The sequence below is a fragment of the Dipodomys merriami genome, unplaced genomic scaffold (assembly GCF_024711535.1).
Source record: "Dipodomys merriami isolate MVZ:Mamm:240054 unplaced genomic scaffold, mDipMer1.0.p SCAF_13, whole genome shotgun sequence".
Lineage (NCBI taxonomy): Eukaryota > Metazoa > Chordata > Mammalia > Rodentia > Heteromyidae > Dipodomys > Dipodomys merriami.
In genome coordinates, this window is record NW_027202604.1 from 38580866 (window position 1) to 38600347 (window position 19482).

Genomic DNA, 19482 nt, shown 5'->3' on the forward strand with positions numbered 1-19482 from the left:
TGTCTGTGGGATTTGACAGGACCCTAGCATGGACAGGAGGACAGACGTGACTTCCTGTTGAGGGCGGTCGCTCAGCCGGTGTCCTGTGCGCTGTGTGTGGGAATCTGTGGGGCAGGTCCTACAACCCCCTTGGTCAGTGCACTCTGTCAGCATGCTGGGGAGGTGGCTGCATTTGCTGGAGATGCTGGTGCTGGGGTATGAGTGGTCTCTTGGCTTCCCTAAGCTGCCACGAGGAAGGAGCCACTACAGGCAAGGGCAGCAGAACAGCAGGGCACAGGGAAAGTCATTCGTGTGCACACTGGATCTCTGGCCAGGGTTGTCTACCAGCTGACAAACCAGTCTGGCCTAGTGAGGATCTCTGAGCTCTGCCTACAATGCTTTCAATTTTCTTTCTGGGGCAACCACTTGGGCAAGCCTCACCCGCTTGAACATGGAGGCTGAGAACTTATTACGTTAAGGTGCTTTTTAAAATTCCAGCAGAACCAATCAGATTGAGCAGGATGCAGGCAGTTGCACATGGTAAGATGGAAGGCAGCAACCCCAGGGCACTGAGTCATGGCTGTTGGCAGATGTACAGACTGTGACCACCCCCAGCCGCCTTCAGAAAACTTAGGCCCAGACTCCCTGGAGCTTGAGCGTTTAATGAGAACACAGCTGGCATCCCTGGGAGTCATACGCACCGCAGGTGGACGGTGATTTTCCTCGACTCAGACACTCCCGATTCAGCCCTCTGCACTCTTAGAAAGATGACAGCAAGAAGCTGTGCCAGAAAGAACACTGGACAGGAGTTAAGAGACCTGGGTTCAGCTCGCAGTTGGGTCTTGATTTCCTCACCCATCTACCCAGGGCCCAGAGACAGGCTGGATGTCAGTCTGAACTCCCTGAGGCTGCAGGAGGACCTGCAGTGCAGGCATGAATGTATACTTCTGGCAGACTCCAGAGGTTTAGATATCTTTTCATAAATCTTGGGTTTGCAAAAGATGAAGAGCCAGCAGACTAGAAAAAAGGGTCCTTTCTTTAAAAAACAAAAACGAAAAAACAAACTACTGGAGTTGGAACTTAGGGCCTTGTACTTGCTAGTCAAATACTCTACTCCCAGGCCTTTTTGCTTGGATTATTTTTCAGTTAAGGTCTGCCTGTCTATTTCTCCCTTTGCCAGGAGTCAACCTCAGTCTGTGAACTTCCTACCTACACTTCCCAAGTAGCTGGGATTATAGATGTAAACCGTCACACCCAACTTACTATGTGAGGTTTTGGTAGCTTCTTTGGCTCAGGCTTGTCCTGAACTCTATTCTCCCAATCTCTGCCTTCCAAGTAGCTAGGATCACAGGCGTGTGTCACTATCACCACAGCCAGCCCCTCCACACTTCAATTTCAACCAATGTGGAGGACTTTAAAACTCCATAAAACAAGCAAAAATTTCCTAAGCAGAACATAAAAGTGCTAAATAAGAGGAACAAACTGGGTAAAGCACTATGTAAAATTAAAAACTGTGCAGTATAAGACACTATTAAGACGTGAGAGCAGGACACCCTCCAGACTGGGAGATGTTTACATATATACCCAACAAAGGACTCAGTGGAGAACACACACTTGGCAAGCACAAAGGCCTGGGTCTAATCCCAGCTCCAACACAAACAGATGCGTAAGCAAATGACTTTTATGCAGACTGTGAGGAGAATCATGAGAAAGCATGTCAGCACACACCACGTGCAGAGCTGAGAGGCCTCCCTCACCAGGATTCCCAGTCCAGATCTGGGGTGGGGCAGGGGGTGCAGGGGGGGGACGGAGGGGTTGGTGCCCCCAAAGACTCTTGCAATTGGTTTCAACCACAGCGAGGCATGTCTACAAAGAAAGCTCCACTCAAGGTACAAGTACAACTTACTTCAACAATTCCGAGGCTTGGCTGGGCTTGTGGGGGAAGGCCTGTTCTTATTTAAATATGAAGGCGGTAAAAAAAAAAAATGGCTAAGAGACTCTCAGGAGAAGAAGGGGAAGAAGAAAAGAGAAAGAATAATTATGAAATAACATGGCACACATCTAAAAAGCAGCATAAAGAACTTCAATGAAAGCTGTTGATCAATAGTGAGCTGGGGGTGGGCTCTGTGTGTGGGGTGCTCTGGCAAAGGATGATGAAAGAGGATGATTACAGTCCAAGTATACTGTTGACAACTATGAACAATTAAACCAGTTGAAACTGTTTTGGGAGGGGGAGGGGGAGAGGAACAGGGAGTGAGTGACGGGAATACACTGTAATATGTAGAAATGTCACAATGGACTCTTCTCCTATAACTAAAATCAGAACAGGGAAACTAAGAGCCACTCCACTGTGCTTCAGCAAAAGGCTAGAGGGACCCATGGCACGCCAACATCACTTTCCTAACAAGACTAAACCTGTCCTGTTAATTCAGGCGAATCTTTTGAAGTCAGAGAGGCAAACAGGTATCTATCTTCCCCCAGTTAGTTCCTGTTGACCAGCAAGTCAGGTGGGGAAAAATGAAGAAAGATTTCAAAATGGAGCCTCCTCCTCCCCTCAGGGAGTGGCACAAGGCTTCTCCAGGAGGCAGCCCAGCCGTCCCACAGTCCTGCTAGAACCTCTTCCATCTGCGTGGCTGCCATGGCCCGTGCCCAGTTTGCCAGCCCCTTGGCTGGCTGCTGCACGCCTAGCTAGCCCCCTCCCCACTCCACCTGAGTTGTTACAGACTTCCCACAATACTCTAGGGGCTTTTCTCCTGCCCTCAAAGAGACTTCACACTCCTCTCTCTGCCTGGCCTCTGCCTACCCGTCTGGTCACGGAATCTCCATTTCTCCTTTCCTGTTTCCATGCCCAGCATCCTCAAACAGTTCCAATGGTCTCCCATCAGCAGGCTGGGACATGATAATGCCAGCTATTTCCACATGAGGTGGAGAGGTGGGGAAGGATACTACTTTCTTCGTGGCTCCTGGCTGGTGGGCTTCTGCTCATGGGAATCGTGCTGTTGTCATTAACTCTATCTAAGAGAGGCTGCTACTGTTTTCTAATTGAGAAACTCTAGGAAAAGAACAACTGTTTGACGTTGGCAGCATCTCTGTGCCCACGTTCAAGCGTGGGTGTATCTGATGACCAGGATTTCCAAGGAAGTAATGAGAGAATGTCAGACTGCATGAGAACATGCTGCCACGGATTCAAAGCTAGAATGTTAGCTTCACTGTGCACGGAGCTGGGTAGCTGCCTGGATCCCATGTCTTCTAGGCAGAGAGAGATCTGAAGGGGATGCATTCAGGCCAAAGAGTACCCGCTGGGCAACGGCAGATATACTGGTCACCTGCTGAGGCCACAGAGCCTCGTCCTGTGAGTGGAGTGGTGACATCTCCAGCTCTACACATGCTGAAGGAATGACTGACCAGGCCTCTAAGTCATGTCTTCTCACCCCGAGCTTGGCTTCTTCTGTCAGCTACCTGCCTGAGTGTAACTGAGTTTACTTCCAAAGGCATCTGCTGGCGAAGAGGCCTATCTTCCCCGCTACTTGTTCTGGGGAGCCACAGCAGAAGCAACACAAAACCCAGTATAGTGGGGTTTTCTCACCCTGCAGATTAAGAGAAGTCAGCCTGCCGCAAAACCAAACCCAGCCAAGCCGGGCGCTGGTGGCTCTCGCCTGTAATCCTAGCTACTCAGGAGGCTGAGATCTGAGGATCGCGGTTCAAAGCCAGCCCGGGCAGGAGAGACCGTGAGACTCCTATCTCCAATAAACCACCAGAAAACCGGAAGTGGCGCTGTAGTTCAAGTGGTAGAGCGCTCGCCTTGAGCTGAAGAGCTGAAGGACAGCGCCCAGGCCCAGAGTTCAAGCCCCACGACCGACAAAAAAAAACAACAAAAAAACAACAACAACAACAACAACAACAAAAAACAAACCAAACCCAGCCAAGACTTGGGGGATTCCGGGAGGAAGACCAGGCAAAACTGAGGCATTGAGAACTAGGGGCAGGAAGTCAGAGGGGAGGCAAATGGGCCACTGGTGCCCAGCATGGCTGGAGACCCGGGGAGACCTCAGGGGTGAGGGCTACATGAACATTTAAAGATAGCTTAAGTGACTGCCAGGTAATGACGCCTGAGGAAAGAGCAGCCACAGTGCTAGGTGCTTGCTTCAACCTAGAGGGACAGACATAATTATTCTCAGAACTCAGAGCAACCAGGGGACAGGCCAAGCCTCGGTGGTTATAATTTGAACTCCAGTCTCTGGGATCCTAAGCCCCTGCCCTTGGCATGATGCCAGACAGCTTTCCTTACAGCCCTGCTCTTCACAGACAGAATGCCCACAGATCTGGTCTCTGCGGCCGTGGTGCCTGTCGCCCTGGCCTGGGCCTGGCACAGAGCTGCGAGGCACTGCCCCCTGCTGGCAAAGGGAAGAGGGCCAACGGTCCATTTCAGGTACGGGTACAGAGAGGATGAGTGGGTTTTAGAGAAAAACTCAAGCTTATTAAAGAAAAAAAGACAGGAATCCCAGTACTGGAGAGAATGAGGCAGGAGGCCGGAAGATCTTTAATTTGAGGCAAGCCTGTGATACAGTGTAAGACTGTCTCAAAACAAACAAAAACAAACCCAAAACAAACCCCGGCTAGAACAACAGGATCTACCCAGTGTGTCTGTACCCCGTGCGGACCCCATGGACACACAAACGATCAGGTGTCCCGAAGCTCTCTACCACTTCTCCTCCATTTATTTCAAAGCAAATCCCAGACACTGTATCACTTTTCCTGTAATATTTTAGTATGTATCTCCGGAAGAAAAGGATTTTTTGACCCCCTTATCACCACTATAGTAACTAACAATGTATTAATAATTCTATTAATTCCTTCCAGCACGGGTAGCCAGAAATCAGGAAAACCAATCATCAAGCCTCATCAAGAAGAGCAGAGCAAGGGTGTGGCACACAGCTTGAATCAAAATGCACACACCCACAGTCTCAGCAGGATAAACCAGTAGGAGCAGACAGTAAATGCTTATGTTAATCAGAAATGCAAAGCTATGCACCCTCTTCCCCCAAAGGTGGGAAGATCTCTCAGCAGATTTGGCCTAACTCTTGTAGAATCCCCTCCTCCCCCTCCCAATTCTTCAAGAGGGTAACACCAGGTCTTAGGGTCAAGTTGAAGGATAGACCTCTAAGTAGCTAGATTGTAGGACACTAACAGATGTGGCCACACAAGCTCCACGGAAAGCTCACACCTGTGTGTGTGTGTGTGTGTGTGTGTGTGTATGCATGCGCACACACCCGTAGAGTATGGTACCTTGGAGGGCCTCATACCATCTTAAGAAATCAGGATGGTGGGGCTAGGAAGGTGGCTCAGTGGTAGAGTGTTTGCCTTGCATGCATGAATGAGGCCCTGGGTTTGATTCCTCAGCACCACATAAGCAGAAAAAGCCAGAAGTGGTGCTGTGGCTCAAGTGGTAGAGCGCTAGCCTTGAGCTGAAGAGCTGAAGGACAGCGCCCAGGCCCAGAGTTCAGACCCCATGACCGACAAAAAAAAAAAAAAAAAACCAGAAAAAAAAAAAGAAATCAGGGTGGTGCTGTACTCACTTCTGCAACTGAGCACCTCAATGGTTGGCACAGGGAGGAGGCCTGGTCTAGGCAAGCCTTCCTCCCACCTGATGCTGACGAATGCTGGAGAGATGGAAAAGAGCATGCTCACACAGAATCAACACTGACATTTTGGAGGGTAGTAACGGCAATGTGTAAAGACATCCATGTGCTTAAGACTATAAAAGAACTAGGTACAATAAAGGAACATTTAGGTACCAACAAGAAGAAAAGAGCTAGTCATGGAAGTGGCGCTGTGGCTCAAGTGGTAGAGCACTAGCCTTGAGCTGAAGAGCTCAGGGACAGCATTTAGGACCAGAGTTCAAGGCCCATTACTGACAAAAAAAAAAAAAAAAAAAAAAAAAGAGCTAGTCACTTAAAAATAGCAGGAGAAATCAGCACAAGGCTCTAGGTTTGAGCTCCAAGAGGCCGAGATAGGAGGATTGTGGTTCAAAGCCAGACCAGGTGGAAAAGTTCATGAGACTCTTATTAACCATCAGAAGACTGGAAGTAGAGCTATGACTCAAAGTGGTAGAGTGCTAGCCTGGGACAGTGCCCAGGCCCTGAATTCCATGACAAAAACAAACAAACAAATAAACAAAGCAGGGCAGTTATAATCCTGGTTTTACTCGGGAGCCAGAGATCTGGAAGACTATAATGGCGATGAGTTTGTGAGTAAAAGCCCCCATCCTCTCACCCAATAGCTGAGTGTAGTGGTGTTTACCTCTCACCCCAGATATTTAAGAGGATTGTAGTTCCTAGGTAGCCCAAGCAAAAGAGTTTAGGAGACAACATTTCAACCGAAGAAGTTGGGTATGGTGACATGGGGACTGTCCTCCCAGCTACAGCAGAAGTGTACAGAGAAGGATCAGTCCTGGCCAGCCTAAGAAGAGACTCTATCACAAAAATATCTAGCACACATAGGGCTGGAAGCATGGCTCAAGTGTGAGATTACCTGCCCAGCAAGCCTAAGACCCTGAGTCCAAATCCCAGTACCACAAAAAAACCCCAATTAATTAAAAAAAGAAATAGTCGGGCGCCAATGGCTCATGCCTATAATCCTAGCTACTTAGGATGCTGAGATCTGACGTTCAAAGCCAGCCTGGGGAGGAATGTCTGTGAGACTCTAACTCCAGTAAGCCACCAGAAAACTGGAAGTGGCGCTGTGGCTCAAGTGGTAGAGCACTAGCCTTGAGCTTCCTAAAGAGCTGAGGAACAGTGCCCAGGCCTATAGTTCAGGCCCCACAACCTACCAAAAAAAAATAAATAAATAAATAAAAGAAAAGAAAAAAACAGAAAGGAACACTAAAACTGAGTAAAATCTCCCAGAAAGCAGAGCAAAAAGACAAGAAGGTTAACAACTAGGAGACAAAGGAAAGACAAGCCAGGGACTAGTAGGGCTACCTTAGGCGGTCCAACATCTGAATAAAAGAAGTTCCACAAAGAGAATAGAGAAAACAGACTGGAGGAAATCAAAGCTTATGCTGAGTCTCCAAACTGAAAGCACAGTGAGCACCCAGTAAAACAGACCAAAGGGACACAACCAGGAGGCTGCCGAGCCTAGTAAAGTGGAAGGCTCAACAAGCTTCCAGAAAAACGCATGTGAAGGCTAAGAAGGGGATGGCTTTGGATTTTCACAGCGGTCCTCAAGGTGAGAAGTATTTGCAGCAATGATCCCCAAACCCTAGTGGAAAATGGTTCCTACTCTGTCCCCAGCCTAAGCATCAATCATGGGAGCAGAGACTGTCAGACATGCAACCTGGTCTTACAATTTGCATTCCAAATGAGTGGGTCATGTGCTTCACCAAAATGACAACTGTGGCCAAGCAAGTAAAAGAATGAAAAGAATGAAACCATGAAACCAATGTAGGCTGTGAGAACAAGAGCATCACAGGAGAGGAAAGGACTCTGTGCCACAACCGCGGACATTTACCTGAGGAGTGGCAGTGGTGATGGTGGAGCTGGAGAGCCGAATTCTAATCTCCCTTGGGGACATGCTTTAGATGGTTGCCTAAGCTTGAACATCTTAGAAGGATTTTTTTTTTTGGTCAGTCATGGGGTCTGAACTCTGGGCCTGGGCACTGTCCCTCAGCTCTTCAGCTCAAGGCTAGCACTCTACCACTTGAACCATAGTGCCACTTCTGGCTTCTTCTGCTCATGTGGTGCTGAGGAATAGAACCCAGGGCCTCATGCATGCAAGGCAAACACTCTTCCACTGAGCCACCTTCCCAGACCTTGGAAGCATTAAAAAACAACAACAAACTGCAGTAAAGCTAGGTGTTGGCAGTTCAAGCCTAAAATCCTAGATATTTAGGAGGCTGAGATCTAAGGGGCGTGGTTCTAAGCTAGCCTGGCAGGAAAATCTGTAATAATCTTACCTCTAATTAATTAAAAAAAAAAGCTGGAAGTGGAGCTATGGTTCAAGTGGTAGAGTGCTAGCCTTGAGCACAAAAGCTCAGGGACAATGCTCAGGCCCTGAGTTCCAGCCCCAGGACCAGCACACATGAAAGAAAGAAAGAAAGAAAGAAAGAAAGAGAGAGAAAGAGAGAGAGAGAGAAAGAGAGAAAGAAACAAAGAGAGAGAGAAAGAAAGGAGAGAGAGAGAGAGAAAGAAAGGAGAGAGAGAGAGAGAGAAAGAAAGAAAGGAGAGAGAGAGAGAGAAAGAGATGGCAAAATTCCTCACGAGGAGAGACAGAAGTAGTTATCTGCATGGGGGAAGGGAAAGGGAGGGGGTCGGGGGCTGGTGAGCGGGTACAAGGCTCAGTGACATGTGTAACTGGGGCAGCATCAAGGCATGGCAGGGAGGAGCGACTTAAGAATTAAGAGCAGCAGCAAAACCTCCAGCAGCATGCATTGTTCTGATTTTTTAAGCAACCAGGTTTCTGCAGCCATGACGGTTTGTACAGAGCTGCAGTACCCAGCGTATGGCCTCATAGAGAGCACTGCACTGACTTAGTGCTATCTTAAACAAGAACACGGAAGCCTCTCAGTCCAGGGGTCCAACACCAAGCAACTTTTTTTTTTTTTTGGGTCCGGTCGTGGGGCCTGAACTCTGGGCCTGGGCGCTGTCCCTCAGCAATTCAGCTCAAGGCTAGCGCTCTACCACTTGAGCCACAGCACCACTTCCAGCTTTTTTCTTTTTGCTTATGTGGTGCTAAGGAATTGAACCCAGGGCCTCAGGCATGCAAGGCAAGCGCTCTACCACTGAGCCACCTTCCCAGCCCCACTACGCAACTTCTTAAAGTTCTCACCAGCAGTAAAAATGCCTTTGGTGCTCTGTCTGATACTTGAAGGCCTCACAATTGCTGAAAGCCCTAGAGGAAAAAAGAAAAAAGGAAACTAAGAACACAAAAAACAGATGTTAGAAAACCTCATAGCTTTAAAACCTCAACTTACATATTCCTTCCAGTTACCAACAAAACCAATAAATAGAGTTTTGCCCAGTGGTAAGTGACAGTGAGCACGGTGGGCCCGAGCTCCAGGAACCTGGGAAGGTGGCCTACCCCCCACCCACAACAACTCCTCTGTGGCGCTCGCTGGTCAGGACACATTGTAAAGGCGTGCAAACGCAACAATGACATCCCCCTCTGCATAACTAACTTAACAAAGGTCATTTTAGTGATGTAAACCTGCTCGAGGCTTCTGGTTCTCAGTTACAAGATGTAAAAAGATTAAAAATCAAATGTTTTTTTTTTTTTTGGGTCCAGTCGTGGGGCCTGAACTCTGGGCCTGGGCGCTGTCCCTCAGCTCTTCAGCTCAAGGCTAGCACTCTACTACTTGAGCCACAGCGCCACTTCTGGCTTTTTTCTTATGTGGTGCTGAGGAATCGAACCCAGGGCCTCAGGCATGCAAGGCAAGCGCTCTACCACTGAGCCACCTTCCCAGCCTTAGGGTTGACACAATAAAACAAAGGAGGGAGAGAGGATGGGGGGAGAGAGAGAGGGAAGGAGGGAAAAAAGGAGAGAGCAAAGAAAGGAGAAAGGGAAAGAGGAGAGAGAAGGAGGGAGATGGAGAGGAAGAAAGGAGGGAGGGAGAGATTGGGTCTCCATTTCCTTCCTGGAGTCAGGTAGGTCTCTGAAGTCACAAACAGTAGTTAGGCCCTGGGAAACACTGTGGAACCTGGTCAGGTCAGACACTGCTGAGTGGTCTGGGACATGGTGAGGGAGCCGCCCAGAGAAAGCTGTGTCCCTGTGTCACAGGAGCACTGAAGTGCCACCAGCCTCTGCTCTGACCAGAGCACAGGCAGCGCAGCCTTTAAACAGCTTCTAGCAGCTCTGCTCCGAGAATGGAAGCAGATATGAAACCCAGGAATTTGAAAGAATGACCATCCCCGTCACCTTGCTTCTAACCAGTGCACGTTATATTGTCACAGCTTTCTTTTCCAGAGGCAATCTTTCTCCATCTCACCAGGCAAGAGGAGAAGGAAGAAATAACATGTCTCAGTCACAAACAAAGGCTGCTTCTACCCCCTCCTGCCACCTGCAGCCAACACTTCCTCAGTGCCAAGTCCAAGGACATACCTAGCCGGACCACATGGCCGCAGTCGGGGTCATGAGCAAGCTGGAGTAAGGTTTCTTCCACATCTCTGTTTTTCCCAGGAGGGTCCATAATGTGATTTATTCGTTGCTGTAAGGTTTTGGGCAATGTCATTAGCTGAGTGAATTGTCCTTCTGGGCTTTTATCTATCTAAGGAAAAAAAGAGATGGCATTTATGGAAGTGTTTTGAGTTCCATATATATATTCAAGGACATAAGGCTTCTATTTAAAATGACACAAGTAGGGATCTCACATTATGTACAATTCCTAAGCACATGTTTATAATTAAATAGGAGTTTAAAAAAAATTAAATGGATGGGCTGGGAAGGTGGAAGCCTTGCATGCCTGAGGCCCTGGGTTCGATTCCTCAGCACCACATAAGCAGAAAAAAAAGCCGGAAGTGGCCTGTGGCTCAAGTGGTAGAGCGCTAGCCTTGAGCTGAAGAGCTGAGGGACAGCGCCCAGGCCCAGTGTTCAGGCCCCGCAACTGGACCCCCCCAAAAAATTAAATGTAATCACACGAACACCAGCGCCGTGCCTAGGTTAGGTGGAAAGCTAATGTCTGAGTGTTCAGGATCCCAAATTCCTTAGAGAAGTCAATTCTTATCTTTCAGACCTCTTTCTACCTGAGAAAACAAGAGCTGCCTACTTGGAGGAGTAATTTCTCACTGACAGTATAAAATTCTCTATTATCCAGTTGGAGGAGGTGGAGCTGTAGCTACCAAGTACCCTCAAGCCCCTCCAGGCTGGGACACTCAGATCAATGCAGGAATGCTGAGACGCACACCACCTAGTGTGGATCTGGATCTGCCCGTAGGCCCATTTACAAACTGCTGTGCTGCACGAACTGGAGGACATATAGATGACAAAGACAAGTCTCACTATCAATCCCTAGCAAGAAGTAGGCCCCCAATGAGAGAATAGAAACGGAACCTTTGTAGCTTAGGTGTCATTAGTTGTCAGATAGGAGTGATCTATGTGAGAAGTTCTGTTCCCACTGTATCCTAAAGATACTAAATTGTTGAAAGACAAATAAAAAGATAAAACTACTGAACTTTATCCAGAAACCACTGAATTAAAAGTTAGCTCCAGACCTAAGACCAGATTAGCTTACCTAACACAGTATATTTTATTTCATGAATTATTATTACTACTATTATTATTATTGAGACAGGGTCTCACTATCTAGTCCAGGCTAGCCTCAAATCCATGGTCCTCCTATGCCAGCCTCCCCAATGCTGAGATTACAGATGTGTGCCCAGTGGAAACAGGGCAGCCCTCACAGCTTGTCACAGAACTTTCCATGGAAGGACTGCTTTTGCACTCTTTTATCAAATGCTTAAGTTTGAGCTTCAATTAAAAGAGTGATTAAAAATAAAGGGACAGATATATTTAGTTTTAGATTCAGATTTTTCAGACATGGGAAACCTTATTAATAATCATAATTCATCCACTCTACCTATATACCCATGCCTAGATTTTCTAGCTTTGTCTACAACCTAAGCAAAGAAGCAGCAAACTTGGTGGCTTTGTCAAAGGCGGTGGGGCTCACGTAAGCACATGGCACTCATCCCCAGGGGGCTCTCATACCGCACCAAAGCTGTCAGCTCCGAAGAGGACTGACTCTGAAAAGGACCATTTCTGCCTCCCGCAACACAGGATTGAAATGTCAACAGGCTACTGATGCAAAGCTCTGTGACACAGCTCTCTGGAACAGCCAAGGCACCAGCTTAGTGGTGGCACCCTGCAAGGACTCAGGTAAAGGCCATTCCACAGTCCTACATGCCCTGTTGACAGCAGAAGTGAGCTTGCATGACCCTGATGACCCAAAAGGAGGCCAGGTGCTGCCCATTTCCACACCCCCGAGTCTGAAGGTGGACTGCAGCTCCCAGGACCAGGTAAACATTTGGCAGTAGGGAAATGCATTGTCCTCTACCTTGGCTGGAGCAACTGACCCTCAACAGCAGGACACACATCTTAGTACCCCTTGTTAACTCTGATCCAAGTGGGATGGCTTTGTAGGCCACTGGGAAGAGTTTAGATTATGTTTATCTTCATGTTTAAGAAAATTCCCATTCCTTTCCCTTTGCTGAATTTCTAAAAAAGTTGGCAGAGATGGCTACCTCCTTCCCTGTCTCTTAGGCAGGATAAATTCTACAGCTGCCCCTGCCCTCCAATGACAAGTCCTCTAATCACAAAAGATCCTGGTCTGTTTTAATGCCTTGCTTAAAAAAAAAAAAAAAAAAAAAAAAAAAAAGACAGAAAGCCAGATGTTTGAGGAAGAGCTCTAATGTAACAGACAGGAATGAATCGACAAGAGGACAGGAACTTAGAGACAAATGAAGGCAGCAGGAATTTCAAAAAGAATAAATTAAGAAAATACCCACTCAAAATATTAGAAGAAAAATTTCTAAAATTGAAGTTCATCTGTTTCCAGTTGAAAAGGCTAGAGATTTGGAACCCAGATATACACAAAGAAAACTGCAAATCACCACACAATCCAGAGTGCCTGGTCTCAAAAACTTATCGACTTCACAACCAATGTTAGAAAGAGAGTAAAGCACAACCAGAAAACCCAAGACTAACAGAAGAGACAGAGGAGATGTCAGGGAGATGGTAAGAGGAAGTCTGAGCAGCAGGGCTGTGCACGGATTCTAGAAAACAAGCAGCCTGGAAAGGTGCATGCCAGGCACCTCCGGGAAGAACAAAAAACAGAAAACACCCTATGTATTGTCTGAAATGGAAGAATTTTATAGATGGGTCAGGATCTGAGGATGAATTACAAGTAAGTACACAGAAAACCAAGCAAGTGAATAAACCTGAGGACCTGTTAACTTCAGAAAAAACAAAGTTGCACAGGAAAGCAAACGGCCAGGCTGGGAATGTGGCTTAGTGGTAGAGTGCTTGCCTAGAATGCATGAAGCCCTGGGTTCGATTCCTCAGTACCACATAAACAGAAAACGCAGGAAGTGGTGTTGTAGCTCAAGTGGTAGAGCAAAAGAAGCTTGGGGACAGTGCCCAGGCCTTGAGTTCAAGCCCTAGGGCTGGCAAAAAAAAAAAAAAAAAAAAGGAAAGCAAACTGCATAATACTATATGTCAGCAATAAACAAAAGTTGTCATAGGGCTAGGTTATTTATTACTCAGTGGCAAGGACCTAGGTCATAACAAAGTAAATAATGAATGTTAAGTAATATTTACAAAATAATTGCAAGTGGAGCATGAGAAGTCAGAGGGGGAAAGTGAGGGAGAGAAAGGGAGAGGAAGTGTGCACGCATGTAGGGTAAAGGAGTGGTAACAAACTCATTTCCACCGGAGGATTATGAGGTATAGAACAGAATCAAGAAATAACAGGCGAATCTTACTACTTAGACTCCAGAGATGAGTATCACAGGAATCAGCTATAGTGGGACCACACCAGGCTGCCTACAGGAAGTAGGGGAGAAAGCAAGGAAGAGTGGTGCAGGCACCTGTTCTACTTTGAAAACTTGAGGTACCACCTGGCTTCCAAACCACGTGTGGGCATTACTCTGATAGAAGTAAAAGCTAACCTTCCCACCCCACACCTGAAGTGCACGGGTAAACTGTGGGACTGAGGCTGCGCATCTCTTCTCAGGTCTGGGAATCCCACTGTGCTGAGCTCAGCACAGTGCTGGCCGCCCCAGGACCTGGCTGCAGAACATACATCAGAAAAGAACTAAAACACCGCATTCAGAGATCCTCAGGTCTCAGCCTCCTGAGTAGTTAGGATTACAGGCGTGAGCCACTGACACCCCCCACTGGATTTTATTTTGAATAATTTAAATATTTTTTCAAATACCTCAATAAGAAAGCGTCATAAAAGTTCCAGACAGAGTTAACACAGCAAGTGGGGAAACAGTTCAGCATGGTGCATGTGTGAGCACATTTCTGTAAGACACAGTCCTCTTCATACCATGTTATGTTCAGACACAAAGGAGTGTGCACACACATGGAAGAAAGTCCCCGAGGGCTGAGCACACCACTGCTAGGGAAGCAGAGGGCAAACTCAGAGTTGACCTTCACTCCTTTGACAGGTGGCAGAAAAGACGCCTAGTGTCCCTCTGGCTGTGGCTGGCTCTCTTCTCCAGAGGCACCCTTTCCCTGTTACCCCACACAGAGGCACAACTGAATTTTCAAATACAAATGTGATGGTGCTGCTCACTGTCCTCACGGCTCTGGCTGTTTTCCACAGCATTTACCTCTAGTCTGCCTTGCTGGGTTTTATACACCACTTGGGGGTTGTCCTGCAGTATGCTGCCGTAGAGCTCACGGAAGTGGGCCACGTTGGGCTTCACAATATTAAATATTTTTGACTTTTCCTCTCCGACTACCATCCGAAAGTCACCTAGTTGAAACAAACAGAACAATTAATCTTCTGTTAAGCATACAGGCTCTGCTCTATGAACAACAGTGTCTCCCCCCACCCCCCAAGTATGCTGGCTCACGCCAGCAGGATTCCTCCAGATGAACAGGTTATGCAGGGAATTCAAGTGCCTCTCAAAGTGCAGGGCCAGTAAGCCAGATAGAGCAGTTACTTAATCACAGTAGGCAGCTCAGTTCTGTTTTTTCCAGTACAGAAGCTTCCATACTGATAAAACCTTATCTTATGGAGGAAACTGTGCTCCAGGCAGTAGTTGATGAGAGCTATGCACAGTATTTTAAACCTCACCCTCCTCTGGCTTGGCCCAGGCCTACACAAGGCTAAACAGTTTCAGGAAGGCTTTTATAGTGTGTACAAACAGAATTAACCTTGTTAAACAATTGACAAGGGCAAGAACAGGGATGCTCAAAGTCTCAGTAAGAAAAGGATTACACCTATGACAAGACAGAAAGCAGACGTTTAAAAACTGCGAGTGGTGAAAAATGCCTGCACAAGCCAGAGCTGCAGAACTAGAATTTCTGAAGGACCAAGAGCGGCTTTGCGACAAATAAAGTGTCTACCTCCACCACATGGAGGTAAGACATGGAAGAAAGTGGTAAAACTAGACAGCTCGTGGGCTGGTAGGGAGAGATTCAGTGGTTGAACACTTCCTACCATGCATGAGGCCCTGAGTTCCACCTCACTACTGCAAGGATTAAAAAAAAAAAAAAAAGTTTAGACACATACAGGGAACTACAGGTTATGCATGTGCCAGCCATGTTGCTTTGCTGGGCAGACAGCAAGCTGCCAGAGGAGTCCGGAGGTGGCAAGTGCAGGCACAGGCTTCAGCTTCTTAGGAAACCATCACACTCGTATTTGACAATTTATCCTCCAAACTATCCATGCTAGAGGGTGAAGAGAGCACGACGGTGATTCACAGCAGGACAGCAACATGAAACCTGGAGAGTCCAGGGCACATGTGACACTTGCCAGTCTTTTCCTATGGAGGAGGAAGACATCGGAAGAGGTCACTGCCTGCCAAAATGAATTTCCCTGGAGCACACTGTCTTGCTTTGGAAAAAGTAAAAGTACAAAGAGATCTGTGCTGATCTGAGTATGATTTGCTCTCTGCAGTGAGGTACTAAGAGGGAGGAGTAACCTGACTATGGAGCTTAGTGGGGCCTTAGGGAGGTGACCATGGCTAGGTAAGATCATCTACGTGTAGCCCCAAGACACTGAGAAGACAGATGCACACTTGTCTACCACCATGTGATATCCTGTGTTACCTTAGGACTCAGCAGGAAGCCAAAAATGTAGGTCCTCCACCTCAAGCCAGAACTGAACCAAAATAATCTTCATTCTTTGTAACTACCCAGTCTATGGTACTGTGTAATCTGCAACAGCAGACAGACTAAGACCACATCTAAGAGTATGCACTTCAGTAAGGAATATAGTATCCTGGCTTTTTTAAGCATCAAAAGACAAATTTAGATAGTGGCAGAATGCATCCTGAGATTGATTACTCCTGAATGGTCTTGGACCAAGGTAGAGATGAGGTCTGTGTTGAGGTGGGTGAGCAGCAGGAAGATCCAGTCCTGACATGATCTGTAAAAGTACCAAATGATCTTGTTTTTGCTCTACTAATTTTACTCAGAGTCACATGGTTCAAATGAAGACTCACTGCGAATGAAGCTGTGAAGAAGTTGATCCTTTTACTTATTGTTGTTGATACCATAAGCTGCTAAAACCCTTCTTGAAAGCAGTGACTTAAGAAGCCCCATCCCTGGAGAACAAGCAAGGCAGAGACCAGGAGGCAATGTCTACTGAGTGTCTGGGGAGCGCCAGGCACTGCTCCGAGGGCTGTCATGTAGTCCACATGGCCATCTTCTCAGCCAGTGGTCAGTTCTTGTTTGCCATGTGTGGCAACGAGGACACAGTGATGAAATAACTTGCCTAAGATTTCCCAGGAAGTAAGCTAACAAATTACATATAAAATCTGTTCATCAGGCTGAGGATATAGCTCAGTGACCATATGCTTGCCTAGCATGTGCTACCATGTGGATCATATGTGGTCATCTTACCGCCCCTCCCTCCCAACCCCCGCTGGTGGTGGCTGGATCACCAGGGTGCCAGCTTCATCCATGGGCAATCTACTGATAGTTCATAGTTGAATTCGGAGGTAGGGCCAGCTGGGGGAAGTGGGCCACTGGAGGTGTGCTGTTCATGGGTATGTCTTGTATGTCTTTTCTCCAGATCCTCCTCTTTTCCTCTCTCTGCTTCCTGACTACTTTTATCTATCATGACCCTCTACAATGATGTTTCTGCCTCACCACAGGCCTAAAAGCAATGAAGTCAGTTGGCCATAAACTGAAGCCCCTGAAGCTGTGAGGCCCTGTAAGAGACTCTTTTTAAGTTCATTTTATCACAGCAGGGAAAAGTCTAGCCCACCTGTGTCTGTTCCACCCCATCCTCAACTGTTTATCCGGAAGCGGCTCAAATGTCCAAGAGGAAAATGGAACAGCTGAGAGGGTGTCGACATATCCTATTACGGAGTAGGGGGCCACTGAAAATTACAGTCACCAAACACAGCAAGATGGGAAACAATTATACAGAAAGGAGTAGGCAACAGAGCAAAAAACCTTATGAAAATATGGAAAATGAGACAAAGGGATTATATGTAAAAAGAAATTTGGAGGTGTGGTGGGTAGTACCATGGGTAAGGCCCAGCGTTCAATCCTCAATCCTCAGAAACACACACACACACACACACACCACACACACACACACACACACACACACACACACACACACACACACACACACACACACACACACACACACACACACACACACACACACACACACAATTTTATTTTTATTTTTTGCTAGTCCTGGGGCTTGAACTCAAGGCCTGGGCACTGTCCCTGAGCTTCTTTTGCTCAAGGGCTAGCACCCTACCATTGAATCACAGGGCCACTTCCAGCTTTTTCTGTTTATGTGGTAGTGAGAAATTGAACCCAGGGCTTCATGCATGCTAGGCAAGCACTCTACCACTGAGCCACATTCCCAGCCCGACACAGATTATTATTATTTTTTTTAATTTTTGGGTCCGGTCGTGGGGCCTGAACTCTGGGCCTGGGTGCTGTCCCTCAGCTCTTCAGCTCAAGGCTAGCACTCTACCACTTGAGCCACAGCACCACTTCCAGCTTTTTTCTTTTTGCTTATGTGGTGCTGAGGAATCGAACCCAGGGCCTCATGCATGCAAGGCAAGCGCTCTACCACTGAGCTACCTACCCAGCCCCCAGATTATTTTTGATCTAATAGGATATGCAGATGTTGGAGGTCTGTGTGTGTGCTTAACATTTGCTCTTTTAGTCCTGGAAAAGCTCCATAAGGAAGGCTTTTTTTTTTTTTTTTTTTTTTTTTTTTTTTTTTTTTTAAGGAAGGCACTATTATTCCAAGATTAGGATGCAGAGATAATTGACGCAAGGTCCATCTGCCTCTTCGTATCAGGGCAGTGGCACATAAGCAATCATTTGACTCTGTTTTTAAAATTTCCCCCACCTCTTATGTCTAACGACTTCAGATGAATTTATACAAAGCCTGGATGTGATCACTTGACAAGTGTGGAGGGAGGTAGCTAACTTGCAATTGTGCAAATAACTTGCTTTTATCAAGATGTTATAAATGCACTGTTTATCTTGGAAGAGATGAAGGGTTGGCCCTGAAGTGGAAGATCAGTGGACTTGTGGATATTTGTGTCATTCCTTCCCTTTCTATACTCCCTGAAAACAAAGAGTTCTACTGTTCTAGATGGAACTTTCTGAGAAGAGGTCTGTGTTTAGCCAAAATGTAAAAAGAAATTGATGCAAATCCTCCTAGCTGCTCACAAAGGACCCAGAAAACATGTGAAACTCTAAAAACAAGACCTGGGCCTGCTGGGCCCAAGACCCTCAGTTCTTTGTGGGGCCCTGGACACTCAGTTCTCATGCACGGACAGGCACAGGGAAGGCATACCAATAAACGTCTGTTGAATTAAATTTCTGCAACCAGTGGGCAGCAGAAGTAGCTCAGCCACAGGGAACAGTAGAGAATTGGTAGTTACTCATTTCTTCAGAACAAAGGGAATAAAATCATGGGCACAGCATGAACCAGCATCTCGTCAAAAGAATCCATTTTTCTCACCTTCGGAGATCTATTTGCAACAAAGCTCAGTGACTGAAATTGATTGCTGCTTTTATTTTGTATCCCTCCTGATGGTTTTATTCTTGACTGCACTACCCAGAGAACTAACTACCAGGTAATGCAATGGGTAATTGATTTCTCTTGGACTCTGACATGGGACAAACTCAGAGGTTTGAAAGCCACCTGTAATTGGCTTGCAATCAATGGCCAGAACTTTGTTGTAAATGTGGGCATGGGAGGGCTGCAAAACCTACTGGAAAGCTCTGGTGTTCAAGACTGGCAATGTGTCAGGGCAATGTGAGTCAAGTTACTTAACCTTTCTGAGATGGGATGATCTGGAGTCACAGGCCAGCATGGGTTACATAGTATGCATAGCACACACGCACTCCCGAACACACCACCTCCAGCTGAGTCAGTCAGTCTTTTCTTTTGCAAAGGGTTTAACAACCGCACTAATCTCACAATCTTTTTTTTTTTTTTTGTCCATCATGGGGCTTGAACTCTGGGCCTGGGCGCTGTCCCTCAGCTCTTCAGCTCAAGGCGAGTGCTCTACCACTTGAGCTACAGCACCACTTCCGGTTTTCTAGTGGTTTATTGGAGATAGGAGTCTCACGGTCTTTCCTGCCCAGGCTGGCTTTGAACCGTGATTCTCAGATCTCAGCCTCCTGAGTAGCTAGGATTACAGGCGTGAGCCACCAGCGCCCGGCTAATCTCACAATCTGATAGTTGCTTTTGGACTTAAATGAGTTAAAGGATTAGATAATGTTAAGTTCATGGAATGGCAGAGGACAGCCAGAGCCCGGAGCTTAAGCCACTGCTAACTTTTCCCT

At 46.9% G+C, this 19482-nt stretch overlaps 1 protein-coding gene across 4 annotated transcripts in view; it reads right to left on the reverse strand.

Moving 5' to 3' along the window:
• Positions 1-19482, reverse strand: part of LOC138824816 (phosphatidate cytidylyltransferase, mitochondrial) — a 42045-nt gene that overhangs the window by 1968 nt on the left and 20595 nt on the right. For 2 of the 4 annotated variants that reach the window (XM_070019140.1, XM_070019143.1), the window contains 3 exons: positions 14307-14452; positions 10075-10240; positions 8806-8868 (listed from right to left, as the gene is read on the reverse strand). In XM_070019140.1, the coding sequence (XP_069875241.1) occupies positions 8806-8868; positions 10075-10240; positions 14307-14452 (375 nt within the window). The remainder of the gene's footprint in view (positions 1-8805; positions 8869-10074; positions 10241-14306; positions 14453-19482) is intronic. The other 2 variants (XM_070019141.1, XM_070019142.1) reach the window with 2 other exon arrangements.